The following is a 22,176-nucleotide window of genomic DNA, read 5'->3' on the forward strand; positions in this document are numbered from 1 at the left end:
TGTGTCTCCCCCTGATGGTCATTAAGGAGGATACAACAACAACAACACAAACAACAACAACCCTAGTCTACTCTTTGTTGAGACATACCCTCATACAGACAATCAACTGTTTTTCCCCAGTTTGAAGAAATATATGTATATATTATATTTTCATTCATTCATGCATGTCAGGAGCAGATGTCAGTAATCTCACAGGGGTGACTCTTACGAACGAGACCAATTATTTCAAGCCATGATTGAATTAGAGAGGTTTTCCTAAAAGCAGATGACTAAAAATATATAATTTACCGTTTCACAAGCCAACCCAACACGTTTTACTCTATTTAACCACCAATCATAAATTATAAGTGCGGTCATCATCAGCAAGAACTACATATCCCACAATCCCCGCTTCTTGTTGGAGTCCGGAAGCACGTTGTTTACTAGCAACCGTCGCTGAGGACCAAAATAGTTACTAACGAGCCTAGCTTTTCTTTTTGAAATGATAAAACATATGTGTTCGACATTTAATTAATGAATAACTACTCGTGACGTGTCTTACTCAACTGTGCATTCGTTATGAAACTTATATGACCATGTTTTGAGGGAACGTGTGGAGGGTTCAAAGGCGGTATTGCTAGCATTAACGGTAACACTTGGACGGCGGGGCGTGTTTGAAACGATGCTGAAAGGCTCAATCATGTACAGTCTACATGTAAAACCTTCACTGAATTGACATTCAATGTTCGATTCGGTCAGGAGGAAACATGTCATTTGCTGACGAGACTGCTGCTGATATGCCCGTGAAGGATATTACCGTAACCCTCTCTCACTTTGCACCTGGGCCCCAAGGTACGCACACCAACATGTTTTGTGACATTGAAATATGGATGTAATAGAATAAACCTACTAACTGCAATGAGAATATGCCTGTGGTAATAGTCCTGCCACCCCTAGTCCAATGCAAGACTGTGATTGAATGAGAATGCAACTCACTGCCTTGGTATCTGAACAGATTTTTAGATATGGATGTACCTAGAATTAATATATGTATAGCTAGGTGGTCTTATCTATTCTGCATTAAAAAAACAATAGAAAATGGGCGGATATTCACTTGTTTTAAGAAGTGTTCTATCATGTGAATACATAAACATGTTTGTATGAAATCTAATGAATGGTACACATGTATTTCCATGTATTACTTTATCTTTAGCAGACACCTCCTTGGGCCAGAATGGTAGAGCGCGTCAGGATATCGCTCGGGTATCGAGGGAGGAGCTGGAGGATAGGTACCTGCGCCTCCATGATGAGAACCTGCTCCTCAAACAGAACAATAACACCCAGGAGGACAAGATCAAAAGGTCTCAATAATCACTGTTCTCATGAAACACGACATGGATATTGATGTTAATGTTCTCCCAATCCTATAATTACATGATGGACAAGTATGTGTCTTTTGAGAACATTTTAATTTCTTAATTCCTTACGATTTGAACCGTAACCATCTACAACAGACATCTACATACTTGTATATAAACCAGACATTTCACAAACAGATCTTTAGGATTTGTCTATTTGTCCATCAGAACCGATAACTTTTTCTGCTTAATTGTGCGCACCGCAAATGCACTAGAAAGCTAATCACTCTGTTTCCAAGCCAGAGAGAGACTGGGCCTCGATGTGTTTGTTTGTACTGTAACAACTCTTCCCTGGTCAGGCTGGCCACCAAGCTGGTGAAGCTGGTGAAGGACCGCCGTCGGCTGGAGCAGCTGGTGACGGGCGGCGGCTCAGGGGGGAACGGGTCCCGCCCCGCGGCCCGCGTGCGCGACGTGGAGATGGAGGAGGTGATGGAGGAGCTGCACGAGAAGGTCAGGGCGCTGCAGCTGGAGAACGAGAGGCTGAAGCAGCGGCTCCTGGTGGCCAAGCAGCAGGTGCAGGGGCAGAGCCGGAAGCCGAGCCCCTACGGCCGCGTCCAGTCCCGCGTCGACACGGGCCGCAGGAGGGCCAGGGATGACTCCCCCAGCCCCGCCCGGCTGCACCAGAGAGGTGAGGCCCCAGGCCGGAGCTCTGTACCCCTACGGTTGTCTTGTCAGACATATATGTCTTGTATTTGAAGGATGACAAATGGTGTATACATATAACTATATTCATACCACGGTCTGGGGGAATACTCGATTCTGATTGGCTGAAGGGTGCGCATTAACTCCTGATATGCGAACACCTGCTAAGTAGTTCCAGCCAAATTGTATGTTCAGCCTTCAAAACGAGAGCTGGTTAATTGTGAAAAATGCATTAAACTGTAATCAGAAAACCCGTTTATATGCTAAATTATAAATATGTACAATGCATAACGTTAGCTCTCTGGCGCATTGCTGAGCGGACTAGAATACCTCCCGTTGCCAAGTCGTAGCTAAGGTCCGTCCTAATTACTGGAGTAGTGAACAACGATCCGTTGCATAAGAACCTTACGGGAGGGTAATGGTTGTTCCAGGAATTAGTCAAACCCTCAGGCGTTACCAGGGAAACAAAGTTATGGTTGTGAAAAACTTTATATTTGGATTGTAAAACGCATGAAAATATAAATGAATGGTCTTAATTTATTTTCTTTGGCAAGTGACCGTTGTAGAAGCGGGATAATGCCCTTGGAGGTGTCCACTATCAGGAAGCATTATCCCTTACATATAACCCAGGTACTTGCCTTAATTGTGTGTGTGTGTGTGTGTGTGTGTGTGTGTGTGTGTGTGTGTGTGTGTGTGTGTGTGTGTGTGTGTGTGTGTGTGTGTGTGTGCGCGCGTGTCATGCAGGTACGAGGAGTGTGGAGGAAGGTGGCAGACCTCCAACTGGCATGCTGCCTCGCTATGGACACTCCCTGCTGGAGGAAGCCAGGGCAGAGATCAGAAACCTGTATGTATTGACATCGCCATTACACCACTACCATAATGTCAGTTCCAATGCGGCATCACCATGACATCATGGCCATTAAGTCAGTACCATTATGTCACCACCATTGTTTCATTGCAATGACATCAGTTGAGGCACAGCGGCAGTTGAGTGATCCTTTACACTTCCGGAAGTGCATCATATCTGATCTGTTTGGAGCCAGCGTGACTCATGGCTGTGTGTTGCGCCCCCAGGGAGAACGTGCTGGAGAGCCAGCGAGGCCAGCTGGAGGAGCTGGAGAGAGACTCCTTCCTCCTCAGGGAGCAGCTGAGGAGGAAGGAGGCTGAGCACCAGGAGGCGCTGCTTGAGCTCCGGCAGCATCACACGGACGGACAGAGGTCTTCCATACGCTGGACAGAAGGATACATTAGTGACCCATTCATTCACATTAGTTAATGCCGTAATAATCAACAGTATATAGCATTAGGGTTGTGGTTAGGGTTAGGATCTTTTATGTGGTTTAGTACTTGTTAGTTGAATTTATTTTGGTTAGGCTTAGTAGAAAAGGGTTAACCCTAACCCAATAAAGTTAGTTTACATGAAAAGCATTAGTAAACATAAACGCATTAGGAAGTGATAACTAGACCCTTTGTTAACCGTTAATTAACTGTTAGTTAATGCTTATTACTGCATTTACATATATTAATGCTTCATTAATGTGCCTTTACTGTACTAAGGTCAAAGCTCAAGGACTGCACTCTTTTTTTGGTGAAACTTTTTGTTTACATGTGAACCTGTGTGTGCCTGTATAGGTCCACGGTCAGCAGTAACGTGGCCATGATCCGGCTGCAGAAACAGCTGGCTGAGCGGGCCAGTGCTCTCACCGTGCTGGAGGGCAGGTTCCTCCAGCTGCAGGAGGTCAGCGATACACCAAATAGTCCTTCCGTCTGTTGTTAGCATGCTATGTGGTGTGGAGGCACCGTCTTTCTTGAGACACTTGATTAGTGTAGCTAGCCCAGGATATTTATTATTATTTGTTTGGCAGGAGGATAGTAAAACCTTTTGGATGTATTTAATTATTTAAATGCTTTGGATTGGCAAATGTTGTCCCTGCAGTCACATTTAAAGTTAAACAAAACAAACATCTTATGTTGGAATAAAAGGAATGCAGTTGGTTTCATAGTAGTTCAAAGATTGATCCTGGGCCTTAAGTTTTAAAAATGTAGGATACGGCTGAGTTACCTGTTACTGTCGTTTTGGGTTAGCAGGTAACCCCCCCCCCCCAACCTGGATTGTATGTGGAGTTGTAAGAGCAAAGAGCAAAAGCTTAACAGCAATATAGCCCCACCATTTAATTAAAAAATGTTTTTTACCGTCGGTGAGAACACGTTTCTGAAACACGTTCCTGAGAATACGTGAGAACAAGATAGTGCGGTTGGGACTAGCTCAAACAGGGGGGTTGAACAGGTTGTGTGATGAGTAGGTCCTGATGCATGTGTGTGAATGATGCTGCTGCTCCTAGAGTCAGAAGGCCATGAAGGCCAGCCACCAGGCTCTGATGGACAAGGTGGAGGAGCTGACGGGCCAGCTGAAGGAGGAACGGCTGAAGAGTCTGGGACTGGAGAACCAGCTGCACAGCATGAACTTCTCTCAGATCAGAACCGAGGAGGTGACTTTTATACCCACGGCACACGCCGGACAGCGCAGGCGAAACGTTTTGAATTGATATGAATAATGTCTCTTCCAAAGCATTGGCCATTCTGTAGCAATTCTCTGACAAGGTCGGATAGACGTGTCCACCTGAACTATCCTTTAGGACGCACAAAAATACATTAAAAATATATATCTATATATTGTTAATATATCTTTTTTATATTGTTAATATATCTTTTTTATATTGTTAATAAACATTTTAGTTTCTATGCTACAATCAATAAATCTCTTTTTGGCACATGGAAACGAAAATCAATACTCAATGGCATCAAAGGCCGACACTGTACTTGCTTAAACAAAACGATAACGCCGTGGAAACGGGCTTGTAACTCCGTTCTCACGACAGAAATGTTAGGCATGCTAAGCAGCGTTTCACACCCGTCAAGTCACATGTGGTTTTCTGTCTTATACGACCCATTAAAACGTCATCCGATTCACTTACATTTTTGATACTGAGCCAAAAATGCTGTGTATGCCCAGTCTTAAAAATGTTTTACAAAGACGAAGGACTTACTCAATGGAAGCATTCATACAACAGAACAAATAGTGTGTCTAGTCAGTAACACAAAACCTGTGAAAAGAAGAGGCTTGTGTTTCAGGAAAGATTTTAATTGCTGTGTACCACATGTATTCCACATTTTTATCTTGCTCAGAAGAATAAGAAGCATTACTGAATCAGGATGGGGTAAAAAAGATAGGGTGACAAAAAGGTCATGAACTGTTTGTTATTTGGAATCAATGTGTAGTCAAGCGTCTCCATATTTATCTGTGTAATAAATGTTTGAATGTCTGTGTTCAGTTCCAAGTTCGGATCAGCGATCTGGAGAAGGAGAGGGACCTACTGAAGGACAACTGTGATAAACTGGTCAACAGGTGAGCTGCCCACGGCACGACGACGACCTTCATTGTCCTCAGTGTTTCATCATCATCATCATCATCATCCTTATCATAGTTAGGGTCCTACTGTAAAAGTTGTGTGTGTTTGTGGTTGCGCGCAGTGCATTTGATGTATCCCAGGAGCAGAAGTGGCGCTTACAGGAGCAGCAATTGCGAGTTCAGATTGGACAGCTAGAGACGGCGCTGAAGGCTGACCTCACAGACAAGAACCAAATCCTGGACAAGATCAAGGACGAGAGAGGTTGGTGGAGAGCTACGGGCCAAAGGTAGACAACTAGAGGGGTAGGAGAGGGCTGAGATGGGAAGGCCGAGGGAGACTGCTCTGGATGTTTTCCTCCATTCCTAATGTAGAAGGAAAGGAAATACATGATGAGATTGGTACATTATTTTTATATCACAAAGCCATGAATGCTCTGCATTTTGTGTATGTGATTTGAACTGAAGTTACATGCGCGTACATATAATTCTGTTGTGACTCGCAATCTGGTTTGATTGTCGTCGTAGTTCTGGTACTAGTCTGTTTTTATTTTATTATTTTCTTTCAGATGTAAATGACAGGTTAACTGAAGAAAACAAGCGTCTTCAGATCCAGTTCCTGGAGCAGAAGCAGCAGTTGGAGGAACTGAACGAGCGTCTCAAGTTTTACACCAAGGTTCCTCCCACTCCCAAAACACCCCTTCTTCAAGAGACATGAAGGGCCCTCCAGAAAGACCAAAATAACATGCGTCTGTGCGTTGTCATCCTGTAGGAGAGCGAATTAGGTGGGGGCGAACTCTCGGAGGCCCTGATGCTCATAAGGGTAAGGAAGCATTTGGAGATGTGAATCTCACGAATGAACGAAATGGAGGCATGAAGATATTTATAGGGAAATATTGAGTTATTTGTACCGTAAATTAGAACTTAAACCTAAGTTGACAGAAATATTCTCAGTTTGAATCCTCAGATCAAACTAGTCACTGCACATACGTGATAATCGTTAAAATTAACGATTAATTAAGATAATCGGTCATCGGCCAGTAGATGATGCTGTTCCTTCCTTTTCTGTTTTACACTGTGGTTAGATTACATGTCAAAACACTTGCCTTGCTTCTATTTGTCTCAGGCCCGTAAAGCCCACCAGAGCGGTGACCTGAGCTTCCTGGAGCCGGTGGAGGAGGAGGAGAGGCGTGGGGACCCCCAGAGCTCCGTCTGGGACCTGCGGGCCGCACACGCCGAGACCATCCAGGAGCTGGAGAAGACCAGGGGACTGCTGCTCATCCAGAACCAGATCAACAAGGACTACCAGGTACGGCTGACCGGCAGCGGGAGTGGAATCAAAGGAATGACCAATGTATGCACATCCTGCTTTTGACATTTCCATTTAAAGAATTAAAAATCTTCTAGATTATGATAATAACAATGATGTAATACAAGGAAGTTCAATAAATTGAAAATTTTCAAAGTTTTATTTAAAGGAGATACACAATAAATGCTGCTACTGATAACAAATGCAGAAATTGTAACATGAAATGTTGTGACATGAAATTTCAACAATAAAGTTTGTTGTCTTCCCTCAGGGAGAGCTGGACGCGCTCACAAGGAAGATGGAGAGTGACAAGATGGAGTACGAAGTGAGGCTGGAACATTTGGCCAAACTACTGGACGGCAGGGCTGCTAAGGTCAAAAAGCTAGAAGGTAATTGTTTCTGACTTCAGACCCATTTTTTTCTTTTTTATACAGGTTTATTTTGGTTCCCAGGGAAAGGCTATATAACAGGCTATATAAGGCTATATACCCAGGCTATATAACGTTTGACACAAACATTCTGCTTTGCATGTCTCTTTGATCTCTTATCATAAAAATCATCTTCAGGCTTCAGCGTGTGCCTGGTTCAACAGGTTTCAAGTTTCAAAAGCTTCCTTGAAGAGTTGGCACTTTGACTATGTAACGTACCTAATCATGCCTTCCTTAATTTTGTCTCTTATTATATCTCTTAACACTTTTGGTTTTCCTTCCATTGTCAATCTGTAGTCCAGCTCAAAGACATCGCCTACGGCACCAAACCCTACGTCTTCAAACCCGACGCCGCCGCCGCCGACTCGCTCGGGGAGGACGAATCGGAGGTCCGCCTGGAGCGCGGGGAGAACGTCCTGGAGCTCCACGTGGGGCGCGCCACCCTCTCCTCCTCCGCCCTGGAGTCCCTGGGCGACCGCCGGCAGCCCCCCGCCTTCTTCTGCACCTACGGCTTCTACGACTCGGAGCTGCACGCCACGCCGGTGGTGGACGGCCGCGCCGGGCCCGACTTCAACTTCACCTCGCGCTACGTGGTGCGCATGGACGACCTCTTCATGGAGTACCTCCACACGTCCTCGCTGAGCGTGGAGCTGCACCGGGCCGAGGGGCTGGCCTTCAGGACGCTGGCGGTCGGGACGCTGCGGCTACGGCAGCTGGTGGAGGAGGACGGCAAGGCCAGCGGGGCGCTGCAGCTGGTTGGTGGGTGGCCCCGGGGCGCAGGGTTAGCTACACATGCTACAGATAGCTACAGTGTTAGCTACAGATGCTACAGATAGCTACAGTGTTGGCTACAGATGCTACAGATAGCTACAGTGTTGGCTACAGATGCTACAGATAGCTACAGTGTTGGCTACAGATGCTACAGATAGCTACAGTGTTAGCTACAGATGCACGCATACAGAGGGTTTGATGGATCCTGGAGGAAATAATGTCATTTTAGAGTGCATACGCAAATTAGAACTCCCCTTAGTGAACGGAATTGAGCGAGGTTGGAATAGATGTTCACGTAAAACACATCTGAAGGGTTGTCTGTTTACACAGGAGGAATATATACAGTCTACAACTGTTTTCTTGAATTTCGAGGAGAAAGTAGGCAAATCAAGGCAATGTTTCAGACATGCCCATCCCCTAACCCTTAACCCCACTGCTTCAGATTTTTTGACAACGGGTGACGTCCGAGCTAAGCCCGTGACTTGACAACGCTTGCGCGACAGATTCAGTCTGTACGACAACCTGTCTCTCGTCAATCTGGATTGAATATTGCGCACAGCTGCTCCAAAGGTGTTTTTGACAATGGTTGTCTACATCTCTCGTACGACCTTTCCTGCCTGTTTGGACTGAGAAAACCTCTATTTTTACAGAGCAATCTCACAAACTTTTTCGGTTTCAGTCCATTATATCAGTTTTGCAATTTGAGGAAAGATTCAAAACACTTGTAAACTCCCTCTCTTCTCCCTCTCTCTTTATTTCCCCCTCCCTCCCTCCCTCCCTCCCCACCTCCCCCCCTCCCTCCCCCCCTCCCCCCCTCCCTCCCTCCCTCCCTCCCCCCCTCCCTCCCTCCCTCCCCACCTCCCTGCCTCCCCCCTCCCCCCCTCCCTCCCTCCCGCCATCCCTCCCCCCCCCCCCTCCCCCCCTCCCTCCCCCTCTCTGCAGGCGTGTCGGGGGGGGTGCAGTGCTTTGGCTCCCTGGAGTTCTGGATGAGGCTGAAGGTGCCCATGCAGCAGACCCTCCGCCTCCACAGGGAGAGGCTGAGCGCTCTGGGCTACGTCAACAACGCCTTGAGAGAGGAAAGACCTGTAGGAAAACACCCTCTTGGCTTCTCTTTTGTCTTCGCTTTTGGCCTATTTGAATGATGAGGTTTAAATAACATGGAAGCTGCATGCACATAACATACTATCACATGAGGAAATGTTTTGTTGAATCCAACGATCAGTGTTTCCTAGTTTATTTGCTCTGCTGGCATCCAAATCTCCCCTCTGGCATCAATAAAGTCGATTCCTTTTGAGAAACAGCATAAAAGAAAACCAACACAGTCAGAATTAAGTAGTACTAGTACTTTCGTACTACTTCATCATCATGAGGTATAAAACTAACACTACACACTATTACATTCTTCTTGGCAGTCTATTCTAAAACATTTTATTAAAGCTGTTCTCTGCCTACAATGTGTGTGTGTGTGTGACGTTTGTGTGTGTGTGCACGCACGTGCATGTGCTCCAGGCGGACCCCCATAGCAGCGTTAACGTCCTGGGGGTCACCGTGCAGCGCTGCAGCGACCTGCCCACCGCGGGGCCCCGGGAGCCCAGCCCCTACGTCTTCTACAAGTTCTACGACTTCCCGTACCGTGACACGCCCGTGGCGCACGACCAACGCCACCCCGCCTTCGGCCACCACACACCCTACTCTGTCGCCATGGACGCCGACCTGGACCGCTACCTGAAGTCGGAGGAGCTGCAGCTGTACGTGCTGGACTACAAGGAGGAGCAGACGGACGCGTACCTGGGCAAGGCCAGGGTGCCCCTTCTGACACTGGGCCATAACAAGGCCATCAGCGGTGAGGATGCTGTCGTAATGCGGTGGCCTTCACCTTGTAGCCCTAAGTCTGTGTGTCTGGTTTTTATGTCTGTATCTTTGTGTTTTTATTTCTGTTTGTCTGGGTTTTATGTCTGTTTGTCACTGTTTTATTTCTGTTTGTCTGGGTTTTATGTCTGTCACTGTTTTATTTCTGTTTGTCTGGGTTTTATGTCTGTCACTGTTTTATTTCTGTTTGTCTGGGTTTTATGTCTGTCACTGTTTTATTTCTGTTTGTCTCTGTTTTATTTCTGTTTGTCTGAGTTTTAAGTCTTTATGTCTGTACGTCTGGGTTTTCTCTCTACATGTTTTATGTTGCATGTTTGTAAAGCAATTCACACAACAATGTTTTCCAAACAAAAGCCGCCGGATGTTTTCAGGGCTGTTTAAACAACCAACGTTTTAACCCTCTACTTCCTTTTCTTTGTATTTTTATCGTCCTAACCAAACCGTCTGTTGTCGCCCTTCAGGTGAGTTTGAGCTGAGCAGCCCGTCTGGGGCGCCTGCAGGCCACATAGAGGTCACGCTCAGCTGGAAGTTCCCCTACCGCTCCCCGCCAGGCTCCACCATGACTGTGGAGCCGGCCACCGTGGTCCCCCAAGACACACCTGCCAGACCCACTCCTGAGCTCCAATGGGAGGAGGAGGAGGAGGAGGAGGAGGAGGAGGAGGTCAAGCAGGAAGCTTTGGCAGAAGAGAGGAAGCCTGACAGAGAGGTGTTATCTAGCAAGGAGGTTAAAGAGAAGCATGCTAAACGGCTCCCTGATCGCCCTGCCTCTGACCATAGCTCAAAGGTAACAAGTACAGACATTAAAGGTGCTGTAGGTAAGATTTGAAACTTGTAAAGAGAGGCAGCTGAACATGGCGCAAGAGAGGAAGGTTTTTAATGTATCAACCCTAAAAAATTAAGCAATACACTCAAATGAAAGATCTTTTATGTTACCTACAGCACCTTTTAATAAAGACAAACTGTCTGTAATCCCTGTTGGCTGGAACAGTTGTTTAGCTCAATGTTGCTCTGCTCAGGCTCCGCTGCCCAAACCGAGACAGATTACCCGGATTAAGGAGGTCCCCAAGAAGGTGTCTTTCCTCAACACAGATGAATTCAACCAGCAGGTGACTTATCTTAAGTGTTGACAACTTGACAGGGTTTTTGCCCCTGGGACAATGAGATCTATCTTTGGTAGACTACCAGGTGACTGGCAAAGAAGTCTTGACAACTTGACAGGGTTTTTGCCCCTGGGACAATGAGATCTATCTTTGGTAGACTGCCAGGTGACTGGCACTGGCTCGCTGCCAGTAAATATTTACTAGATACACAAAATGTCAAGGTATAACATTGTTACATATAAAAGTGTGTGTGTGTGTGTGTGTGTGTGTGTGTGTGTGTGTGTGTGTGTGTGTGTGTGTGTCAAACACGTGCTTGGGGTGTAGTAGTGCACAACAACGGTGTTGACAACATGACAGCTCTATAGCCCCTGGGACAATGAGATCTAACCTTGGTAGACTGACCGGCACTGGCACTGACTCTCTGCCAGTACATTTTTACTCGATGCATCAAATGTCAAAGTATAACATTGTCATTGTTAGATATAAGAGATGAACAGTGTGATGTTGCCCAACAGGAGCGGGGCTGTCCTCCAGAGAAGAGGGAGAGCTCCAAGCTGCCGCCCATTCAAAAGGTAAGCAGGTAGCCTGGTGAGACTTTCATAATTCATAAAGATAAACAGCTCAGACTATGATCACACAGGGGGCGCTGTTTTATCTTGCTCTAACTGTGGGGAGGGTGAAGTTTTTCTATTTTGTGAATGCAATGAGCTTCCATCTCATTTTAAATTGTGTTTAAAATATGTATATTAAGTATAGTGTTAGAATTAAGATATACGCTGATATGATTTTGTGATTGTAAGATTACATGGGAGTTGTACTCTGTTGGGTTTGTCAGGGTGCCTCAGAGGGGACTCTGATACCTCCCAGCAGCACCCACGAGGACGATGAGGAAGAGGTGTCCCAGTTCTCCGAAGGCCAGCTGATCCCAGCGAGCTCCCAGTCCTACTCTGAGGATTCGGAGATGTCAGAGGAAAGCATTGCAGAAGGTAAGAAGACATGCAAATGCTAAGCATCTTCTTTGGTCGGTCCTGTTGGGCAACAGGAGAGTAATTGTCAAGTTATGTCACAGTTCTGTCGATTTTACCGTCTGTTTACGTACCAACTCTATGCTGTTGCTGCATCACGTCTCTAAGCAACCAGCGACACAAAACCTGCGAGGCACCAATACATCAATGTCAGCCTTAACCGCAGAGCAGTTGAGCCCTGCGTAAAATAACTCCAGTCCTTCAAAGTAGATCGATTTTAAAGTAGTTTAAAGTGGGACATGAATAAACCAATGCTGCAGCTCATGTTCTGCTATGGTATCTTCTATCCTTCCTGGTGTCCATTACTGTCCAACTGTAGGATCAATTGTGATATTCATGCACTGAGTCTCTTCAACTCTCTGGTTTGTGGCGCAAAAGGAGAAGTAATACCCTCGATGTTGAATTCCATTTTATTTACATTTTAACATCAATAATTATATAATCATAATAATTATAAATGTTATCGATAGAGTACTCTTAACAGTATTCCAAGACTTAATGCATTGATGTAAAATACATTGAATTCAAATGAGATCAAGGTGCGTTTGGAGGGCTGAAATGAGAGGAGTCTGTTTCAGAGTTTACAGATGGAGAAGTAGTTGGGGCGTCATGGAAGGCTGTGGTTGGGAGGGGGGTGGCGGAGGACAACGGTGAGGCAGCTTATCGGTCTGAGGCTGGTGCCGCCTGTACCTAGGTACTGATTAACCTATGGAGCTCCTATGTAAAGTTTTTACCCTGGTCATTCACAATGGATCTCTCTCTCTCTCTCTCTCTCTCTCTCTCTCTCTCTCTCTCTCTCTCTCATATGTATCAGACATTGAAGGAGCCTCCTCAGTGGTGGGGGGAGGTCAAGAGGACCTCTCTGACAGCGATGACTGTATCGTCCCTGGGCAGAGCTCGGCTGGGACCAAGGTTTGTTAAAGCCAAGAAACGGCTTTCTTTTCTGGGCCCTCCGGCCCGTGGGCCTATTAATGTCATCAGGTTATTGGCGAATTGGCTATTCATTATGTTTATACCAAAGCTTTGTTTAAAATTTGTAACAATGTTATCTTGATAATAATCAATATCTAAACATTGTGAGATACTCTGGTTTAAGCGGAATGAACCACTAGGGAGCGTCTCATCATTGGAAAAAAAAAACGATCGTTGTGAAATCGAAGTACATTATACAACGTTTTCTCCTTGCGTATATACAAATTAAATGTAAGGTCTTTGAAATGCTGTTTTGAATTTGTCTATTGTCGCTGTGTAATACCTACGCTCACCTCCAGTCCTCTGAGCGCCTGCGTGTGGAGATCGTGTCGGTGAACCTGAAGCCGGAGTCGCGGGCGGCCCACGACCCCAGTGTGGTGCGTCTGTTTGTGGAGTACTCTCTCCTGGACCTGCCCTCCGAGGAGACGCCCCTGTCCCTGCCCAAGCCAGCGCCGGGCCAGAGTGTCCACTACAACTACAGCAATGGTTAGCTATCCCATACACTATCACTGCTTTACGCTCTGGTGAGAGGGTATTGGTAAGACCGAGGCTTGCTCGTTTAGACAGAGATCGGCTCGTTTAGACAGAGACCGGCTCGTTTAGACAGAGGCCAGATCGTTTAGACAGAGACCGGCTCGTTTAGACAGAGGCCGGCTCGTTTAGACAGAGACCGGCTCGTTTAGACAGAGACCGGATCGTTTAGACAGAGACCGGCTCGTTTAGACAGAGACCGGATCGTTTAGACAGAGACCGGTTCGTTTACACAGAGACCGGCTCGTTTAGACTGAGCCGGCTCGTTTAGACTGAGGCCGGCTCGTTTAGCCTGAGGCCCGCTCGTTTAGACAGAGGCTGGCTCGTTTAGACTGAGGCCGGATCGTTTAGACAGAGGCCGGCTCATTTAGACTGAGGCGGCTCGTTTAGACTGAGGCGGCTCGTTAAGACAGAGACCGGCTGGTTTAGACTGAGGCGGCTCTTTTAGACTGAGGCCGGCTCGTTTAGAAAGAGACCGTCTCATTTATCGTGCCTTCATCCCAAAAGTGAAGGCGTGGCGCAAATACATACATACATACATTCGTTCGAGTTTAAATATTTGAACTTTTCAGTGAACTTAGCTTCAAACACTCGCGCAACCTCACCCAAGTTACGCAAGTAGAATATTCGCTTTTGGTCTGAAGGCACCTTTATAAGGAGGCCTTGTCAATGTCATGGATTTTAGTTTATTAGGAGACCGGCTTGCTTAGAAGGAGGCCAGGTTGTTTAGATGGAAGCAGGCTTCTTAAGAAGGAGGCTGGCCGGTTTGTAGGAAGGCAGGGGGAAAAGCTGTGTTTCAATTACCCGTCAAGTCCTTCCATCAAAAGATACTTAAACTTTTTTTTTTCTTTCTACCATATCCTATTTCAACAGTGATCCACGTGGACCAAGAGAACAACAGGCAAAGGAGAGAGCTCCTGAGAGGTGTTCTGGAAGGTCGAAACCCTCAGATGGAAAGGTGTGCAGAACCTTATTAAGAACGGGACATATCTACCCTTTAGATGTCGGGTAGATATAACTTATAATAACATGACAGACAGAATAATGATGGGGTAGGTGGTTTTCAGAAAACAATCAGAAACCACAATTGTTTTTCTAAATAGGTTGTAAGTGATGTCAGTTGAGCATGGGATAAATGGTGCGTTTGTGGTTCTGGACAGCATCCGGTTCACGCTGGTGAGCGAGCCCCCGGAGGAGGAGGAGCAGGAGAGGGAATGTGAAGATGTGGGTGTGGCCTATCTCCGGATCCCCGACCTACTGGAGAAACAGCAGGACTTGATGGAGAGCAGGCTGAACGGTACACACAAGCACAAAAACACACAGACACACACAGAGACAGAGGGAGAGTTTATCTCTTATATTTAACAACGATATGCTTTAACATTTTATTTATCTAGTAAATATGTAGTGGCAGTCAATGCCAGTGTCAGTAACCTGGCAGTCTACCAAAGTTAGATCTCATTTTCCCAGGGGCAAAAATCCAGTCAAGTTGTCAACTGCTGTAATGCACTGCTAAACCACACTACGACTCAAGCACAAATTAGAATTTGCTGGCTAGAACACGCAGCAAACACACGCATGCACTCACGCACACACACTTTTGTGTGGAAGTGGAAATAAGACCTTTTTTTATTCATCTATAGCCGCACAGTTCTATATAATAGAGTTGTACATTATGTTATTCTGTATCATAAATTGTTCTATATTATAGTTGCATATTTCATGCCGATAACATGCAATTCTGTACACTTTATATTGTGTGCTTATATATAGGATGTAGCTATGTTTAGATATGTTTTCTACTTAATGAAGCATTTAAATCCTCTGACTGTATGACACCGTAGTATAACAGTTTCCGCACCTCTGTCTGAGTAATGTGGTCTGTTAACATGAGCGCTGTGGTCCCTGTGGTGGTCTGGTTCAGTGGTGGAGGTGGACGACAGCAGCGTGGTGTTGGGCACTCTGACCGTCTCCGTCGAGGCCCTGGACGCCCTGCGCTCCATCATGGACGACCCCGAACACGACTACACCGCTGTGTCCCATCTGCAGAAGGGGACATGACACGCCAAGCCTACTACTACGACGACGACGACGATTGCTGCTGCGGAAAAATCGTAGAAAACGAACACCCACCGTTAACATACACCAGCCCACTGTAATTGCATGTGATTGCAAAGAGAATGAGAACACAATGTGCTGACACTGACTACCCAAACTTGTTCAGAAATTAAGGTTAGCCTTGAAGGCCCTCGTTACATAATGAATTCAATAAAACAGAGCCCCGCCCCAGCACCGCGTTCAGTAAACAATCACAACACCGCTCTGAGCCTGCTATTCCCTGCCTCTGGCCCTCGAGCAGCCATCCTAGCTTGTCTGAGCTCCAGAGAGCTACTGACCATCTATCTGGCTCAGTATGAGCTGCTCAGTGAGCTGTCGTTTCACTACTAAGAAGGGAATTCATGAGAATGTACTGTTTTTTAACTTCTTGGTTTGATAGAAGTACTTCAAGCATAATGGAAATTGTTGACATTTTTGTGCAAGTTTTATTTCGAGATGCGTTGATACTGTAGTCGATTAGTGTTTATATTTCTATTGGGTGTTTCAAACAGTATTTTTAAACTTGAAATAGATTATTTGATGAGCTTGGATTGCACTGTATATAAAGTATATTTATATAAAGTGTGAAATGACATCCACATAAATTATGTTGATATCATAAATACTTCAATGTAGACCCTGGTGAATCGACTGTTTCTTGCATCAAATCTGCTTGTATGTAGAGACGACTATGATGATATGTTTATTTGATTCGAATTGGATACAAATCATGCATTTGAGCATGACAAACCAAATCTGCGTTGAATTAATCGTTTCTTTTAACGGTATTTAGTTGTACCTCTAAGCAGCATTTATATTTAGAATCTTAAATTCTAAAACCATGAATATATTTTGAAATGTAAACTAGGGGTTCCAAAGAAAATAGTGTTGACATGACAAACACGCACACCCGGAAGTAGAGCATTTCCTTTCCAACCATTCTCATTTAATATTTCGTTTAAGAATCTTTACAAGCGTTAAACCATGTATCTAATTCGAAACGTAATCGGGATTCCAAAGAGAATCGTGTTGACATGAGAAACACGCACAACCGGAAGTAGAGTATTTCCTTTTCACCCATTCGCTGCAACGCACTTTTAGTGGGCGTCGGTTGTGTTGACGTTATGTGGCTATTCACATACGATGTACTGCAGGAAATGACCTACCCGCAGGACTGTTCGCCGTCGTTTACTGAACCCTACGTTTTAGTCGCAGACGCGCTACGCAACGTAGTAACTGTCACTCAGGGCATTTAAATGGCCATACAACAAACCCCTCGTCTTTATAGCGCGTTCATAACACTGTTACACGTTTATTTTCTCTCTGAGGACTAGGACATTCGTGGTTTGGTTGTAGGGGTACGTTTTAAAGTTCGTAATTTGGGCTAACCTCTATTCGACAACTCAAAATGAGCGACGAGGACGAGTTTATGCAGAAAGCCCGAACTGGGTTTGAGGATCTGTGTCGAGCTTTGAATATGGACGAGGAGGCGAGCAGTGAGGCATGGAAAAGCTACGAGAACATCAACAGGAATTACACTCTGGAGGTAAACCTTAATGTGTCTAATATATCTACTGGTATATGGTGTTGTGTACTGATTTCTGCGTTCGAATACTGCGTTCGGACCCACGCGCTTATTTTAGACAATAACAAACTGTTACAGTGTGATGGGGTCACTTCTACAGTGTACACTATTACAGTGGCATTCACTAACTGTTAGTGTGATTGGATCACTGCTACAGTGTATACTTTTACACTGCCATTCGCCAGCTGTTAACAGTGTTTATCTTCTGTAATAATTGGCGATATTGAATTTCCTTCAGCATTTTGTATATTGTGTAAGTATTGGAACTTCCTTGTGAAGTGTAGATATTCAGACGTCTCTTAAAATATACACTTCTCGATATGGTTTTTCCATTGCAATGCGGTTATATTCTTACGTTACAACTGTATAATAACAGTGATGATCAAGTACCATCTCGCTGTTCTGATAGACGTATTATTATAATCATTATTTGAAACACGAATCATTAGACGCGTTTAGACATTCTGCTCAGTGACTAAAGACACGTAAGAAAACATTATTAACATATGACATGTGACAAATGTAAACGATGACATTAGACCGCTAGAGGGGGGGATTTCCAAAATGGTTGATTGCACTGGTGACACATGATGCCCCAGCTCCCAATAAAGAGTGTGACACTTTGCATCTGTCTGTCTGTCTGTCTGTGCTTTTCTGTCCTTCCCTCCTCCTTTCCTTATTGTACCACCACACCCACGACAACCTCACCCACCCAGGGGAGTGAGTTACACTGGTTGGCATGTGCCCTCTACGTGGCCTGTAGATCTTCTGTGCCAACTGTGGGTAAAGGCACCGCTGACGGCAACTATGTCTCCTTGACCAGGATCCTACGCTGCTCAGAACAAAGGTAGGTCAACATACAACATAGCCGGCGTCCACCGCTTCCCCTAGTTATGCCAGAAATAGTACCAACCGGTCAACGGTGAGTTATGTTTGTCCCTTTTTCTTAATGCTATCTTGTGCAATAGGCAGGGGATTTACAGTGTAATGCCTTGCCTACTCACTGTTGTGAGTGGCTGTAAAAAAGTTTCCCCCCGTCTCCAAAGCAATGGAGGACCCTGTCATTCCCTTTGTCTCAGAAGCTGATTTACTGCAACACACTCCACAGTCTCCTGGACCAGCTTACCACCAGCCTGTTAGAGTGACAATTGAACCTTGAAACATATAGTCCATGCCTGGTAAATGTAAGTTAGCAAAGTTGAATAAAACATATACTCATATAAAATGCAAAAAGAGAACAAACATAGAGAACACACATTGAACAATAGAATTTAGGGCATTTAAAAATAGATATGTTGGTACATTATCCAAAGGACTCGAAACGTATGTATGTATTGAGCAGATGTCTCTCTATCTCTCTCCCTCTCCCTCTCTCTCTCTCTCTTTCTCTCTCTCTCTCTCTCTCTCTCTCTCTCTCTCTCTCTCTCTCCCTCTCTCTCTCTGTCTATCTCTCTCCCTCTCCCTCTCTCTCTCTCTCTCTCCTCTCTCTCTCTCTCTCTCTCTCTCTCTCTCTCTCTCTCTCTCTCTCTCTATCTCTCCTCTCTCTCTCTCCCTCTCTCTCTCCCTCTCCCTCTCCCTCTCCCTCTCTCTCTCTCTCTCTCTCTCTCTCTCCCTCTCCCTCTCCCTCTCCCCCTCTCTCTCTCTCAGCCTGGTTGAGTTCTTCAGTAAGATGAAGAAGTGGCAGGACATGGCCAGCGTGCCCCAGGACTTCCGGCAGAGCACAGAGAAGCTGGAGCGTAACTTCACCGTGTCGGCGGTCATCTTCAAGAAGTATGTTCCCATCTTCAGGTCCATCTTCAAGGCCCCGCCCGAGGAGCCTCCCCGGGTTCACCGCAGCCGCAAACAGAGGTAGGGGGAAACGGCAGCGTAACCACGGTGATAGGAATACACACCTCACAATGACAAATGCATCACCCCTCACCCCAGGAGACAAAGAGAGACGATCGTTCCTCTTGTGCTGCAGCGTTTCGTTTTTCAATACAGGTGGATCTATAGTGATAGCAATCGAGACAGCAACCAGAATCAACCAGCTTGGGCGTAGCATCCGCTAGGCAGTGTTTAAGAGACATTTGACTAAATCTAAATGGCCGTGGACAACCATGCATACTGTCTTGGTGGTATTGGTAATTATTACTGGTACTGACCTATCAAAAGGTTAGATTAATATAGATATTTATATAAAGTTGGCCTTAAAAAACAATATGACTTTTTACATGTCATTTGCTTAGGTGGCCTTTTGAATAGCCAAGACATACATACCTCAGAGGGCGTGTAAATACAGAAAAAGGATGTTACATTTTGCGGGGTTTCTGTGGGATAACCCCCAGGCCAGCCAATTTTAATAATGCTTTCAGTGCCCTTGCCAACCAGCGAAGACATGTAATGCATTCATGTGACACAAGCTTTTGTCATAGCATGAGACATTTGGTTAATTATGGAATTATGGTTATTGGAATCAAACAGAGAACATTCGGGTAATGCATTTAGGAATGAATGCTTAATTGTCTTTCCCTCCTCAGACGGCATCCGTGCACTGTCTCCGAGGTCTTCAACTTCTGCTGGATTCTATTTATCCATGCAAAAGGTAACCACGAAGAGACCACCAACCAAAGCACCAGTTGAAGTTCAGTTGAACATGTACACTAGTGTTAAACATGGCAGTTAAGAGGGGGGTATGTCCGGCAGAGTATGAAAGCTCATATACGGAACCTATAAAATGGTACAGAATCTCTTCTGTCAATCTCAGTACGGGCATTCTGACTATTTCTTCCTGTTGTTTTTATGTAAATATATTTTGACTAAATTTATTTGTGCATCATGTTCCCTTATTCGGGACATTATAAAACACTTTGTAGAACTCAAAAGTTATAGTTAGAATTAATGTGTAGTCATTCTAAAATGAGGGGTCCATCCTACAAATCGGAAAAAAAAAAATAGAATTGAGCCAAAGTGAGGCAACCCAAGCGTGTACCACCCAAGCAAGCCCACCAGAACATCAGAGTACAGTGAATTCAGAACCGAAGCGATGTTCTGGAAAAAAAACTGGCAGTGGGCCAGCAGTGCTGCTAAGCACCAACGATGCCCCGGATTAGATTAGTGTGGAGGGTCAGAGTGTCTACTGGGGCCGCGGTGGAGGGGGTGTGAACAATAGATTTTAATGTGAGGACATGTTCAGGCTTGTTGGCATCAGCTGGACATGGTCCAGTCAATCATTGTAGCCATGTCAACACAGACGTTTATATTAGTTGAACAAAGAAGTCAAACCAAACGTACGGAAAAACGACGCTGTTGCTGGCTTTGAAATTTGTTTAAAATGCCTTGCTCATAGGCACATCCATCTTCAGTCTTGAGGTTTAAACTGGTTAACTATTAGGTCTGTTTCCAACGGCTGCTTGGCTGTCAGTGTATCTTTTCCACCTCAGGACACAGAAATCCCCACATTGGTTAGAATCTGGGCAAATATTTGTAATGAAACATGTCTGTGCTTGCCTGCTCTTCAGTCCTAGAGGTCTAATAGAAGTGAGTTAAAAAGACAGGAAAGCCTTTTACTGTTATTCAGTAACTAACCTTTACCCTTATTTACCTCTTTACTATGGATACCATAGAAAAAACACACAACTTTAATGGAAGGAATTTAACTTTATTTCTTTCGTTATTTATTTAATTTTTATTCTACCTTTCTTTTGCTTGTTTGTTTGTTTTGACTTGTTTCTCTCTTTCTCCCTTAATGGCCTCTCTTCCTCTTCTTCCCTCATCCCGGTCTGCAGGTAACTTCCCCATGATCAGTGACGACCTGGTCAACTCCTACCACCTACTGCTGTGTGCGCTGGACCTGGTCTTCACCAATGCCCTGCTCTGCAATGCCCGGAAAGATCTGCTCAACCCAGACTTCAGAGGTGCCCTGAACTACTCTCTCTGTTCCTATTCGCCTCCCTAAAGACAGCGTGGGACGCCGCCCACACGTGATGCAGATCTTGCTTCAGTCAAATGGATTGTGATTTTAATTCTTTAGGATTGTTTAAAGGTTAAGAAGGTTAAGGCGATGATGTATCGTAACATTTCCAAATACATTCTTAATGCATATATGTACATCAGAATGTATTAAGAAAGGCTTTTAATAATCCATGTAACGCCAACACGTGTCTATTATAGCCCTAACCAAGAGCTATAAAAATGCAATGACAATTTCATTGGTTATTTGATAACCTCATCCTCCGTCTTCGAGGACTATCAATGTCTGACAGCAGTTCAGGACTGTATTTTTCATTTTGTTCAATCATCTCCAGTAGGAATGGGTAAACTACCCATCCTTTTTCTAAGTCACTAAGGCCTTCTGGATAAAGACAAATGTGCCCAACGCTGCTCTAGCTACTGGTTCAGGGACATCAGAAAACTGTATCCAGGAGCGAACCTGGCTGTTTATTTTTCACCACAGTTTACTTAACAGGCTGCTTCCTCTATGTGGGCTAACTGCATGTCAACACCACTTGTCTAGAACACTTATAAAGGGGAAGGCTGTGATCCCTGATAATGATGCAGGTCTGATCTCACCCCCCACCACACACACACACGCACGCACACACACACACACACACACACACACACACACACACACACACACACACACACACACACACACACACACACACACACACACACACCTTATCACCTCCACCAGTCTGCTTACTGTCCGGGAAGAAATACAGTACTTGTTACACCTCAGGAACTTCAGATGAAAGGTTAAGTTTAGAGTCAGCAAGAACACTCTCACAATGAAACAATGCAGCTATGTTATACAACCCGGGGACCCTACTTCACTTCCTTCAAGTTGATTAATGAGCCAATATATCAATTTTATGATGAAACGAGATCACCCAGATCTCTCTCTCTCTCTCTCTCTCTCTCTCTCTCTCTCTCTCTCTCTCTCTCTCTCTCTCTCTCTCTCTCTCTGTCTATGTGTGCTCTAGGCCTCCCAGAGGAGTTTGGCAGTAAGGACTACAGGCCGGCCCCGGGGTCCTACTGCCTGCTGGGGAAGCTGTGTGAG

The 22,176-nt window shown here is 45.2% G+C and overlaps 2 protein-coding genes across 2 annotated transcripts in view; both read left to right on the forward strand.

Moving 5' to 3' along the window:
* Positions 1 to 570: 570 nt before the first annotated feature.
* On the forward strand, positions 571 to 16,067 carry rpgrip1l (RPGRIP1 like). Its single transcript, XM_079744012.1, has 25 exons — positions 571 to 831; positions 1,196 to 1,340; positions 1,697 to 2,025; positions 2,784 to 2,883; positions 3,114 to 3,257; positions 3,672 to 3,777; positions 4,382 to 4,528; positions 5,372 to 5,445; positions 5,571 to 5,710; positions 6,015 to 6,121; positions 6,218 to 6,268; positions 6,572 to 6,754; positions 7,026 to 7,143; positions 7,480 to 7,941; positions 8,896 to 9,038; positions 9,463 to 9,796; positions 10,284 to 10,606; positions 10,839 to 10,928; positions 11,438 to 11,494; positions 11,758 to 11,908; positions 12,762 to 12,859; positions 13,219 to 13,405; positions 14,324 to 14,408; positions 14,611 to 14,747; positions 15,375 to 16,067. Exons 1-25 carry the CDS (start codon positions 747 to 749, stop codon positions 15,509 to 15,511), a joined length of 3,933 nt encoding a protein of 1,310 aa, XP_079600138.1. The 5' UTR covers positions 571 to 746; the 3' UTR covers positions 15,512 to 16,067.
* Positions 16,068 to 16,776: 709 nt separating this feature from the next.
* The window catches only part of rbl2 (retinoblastoma-like 2 (p130)), a 15,376-nt gene continuing 9,976 nt past the window's right edge, over positions 16,777 to 22,176 (forward strand). Inside the window, exons 1-6 of the mRNA XM_079743346.1 lie at positions 16,777 to 17,093; positions 17,849 to 17,979; positions 18,780 to 18,980; positions 19,652 to 19,716; positions 20,900 to 21,028; positions 22,100 to 22,176. The exon at positions 22,100 to 22,176 is cut by the window's right edge and continues 84 nt beyond it. Of these exons, the coding sequence (XP_079599472.1) occupies positions 16,956 to 17,093; positions 17,849 to 17,979; positions 18,780 to 18,980; positions 19,652 to 19,716; positions 20,900 to 21,028; positions 22,100 to 22,176 (741 nt within the window). The 5' untranslated portion in view covers positions 16,777 to 16,955. The remainder of the gene's footprint in view (positions 17,094 to 17,848; positions 17,980 to 18,779; positions 18,981 to 19,651; positions 19,717 to 20,899; positions 21,029 to 22,099) is intronic.

Source organism: Pollachius pollachius (genome assembly GCF_949987615.1).
Source record: "Pollachius pollachius genome assembly, chromosome: 9".
In the NCBI taxonomy this organism is placed as follows: domain Eukaryota; kingdom Metazoa; phylum Chordata; class Actinopteri; order Gadiformes; family Gadidae; genus Pollachius; species Pollachius pollachius.

Coding starts and splice junctions, on each gene's coding strand:
- rpgrip1l (XM_079744012.1), top strand. CDS start 747: ATGTCATTTGCTGACGAGACTGCTGCTGATATGCCCGTGAAGGATATT. Junction 832..1,195: donor CTTTGCACCTGGGCCCCAAG/GTACGCACACCA, acceptor TATCTTTAGCAG/ACACCTCCTTGGGCCAGAAT. Junction 7,144..7,479: donor TAAGGTCAAAAAGCTAGAAG/GTAATTGTTTCT, acceptor GTCAATCTGTAG/TCCAGCTCAAAGACATCGCC.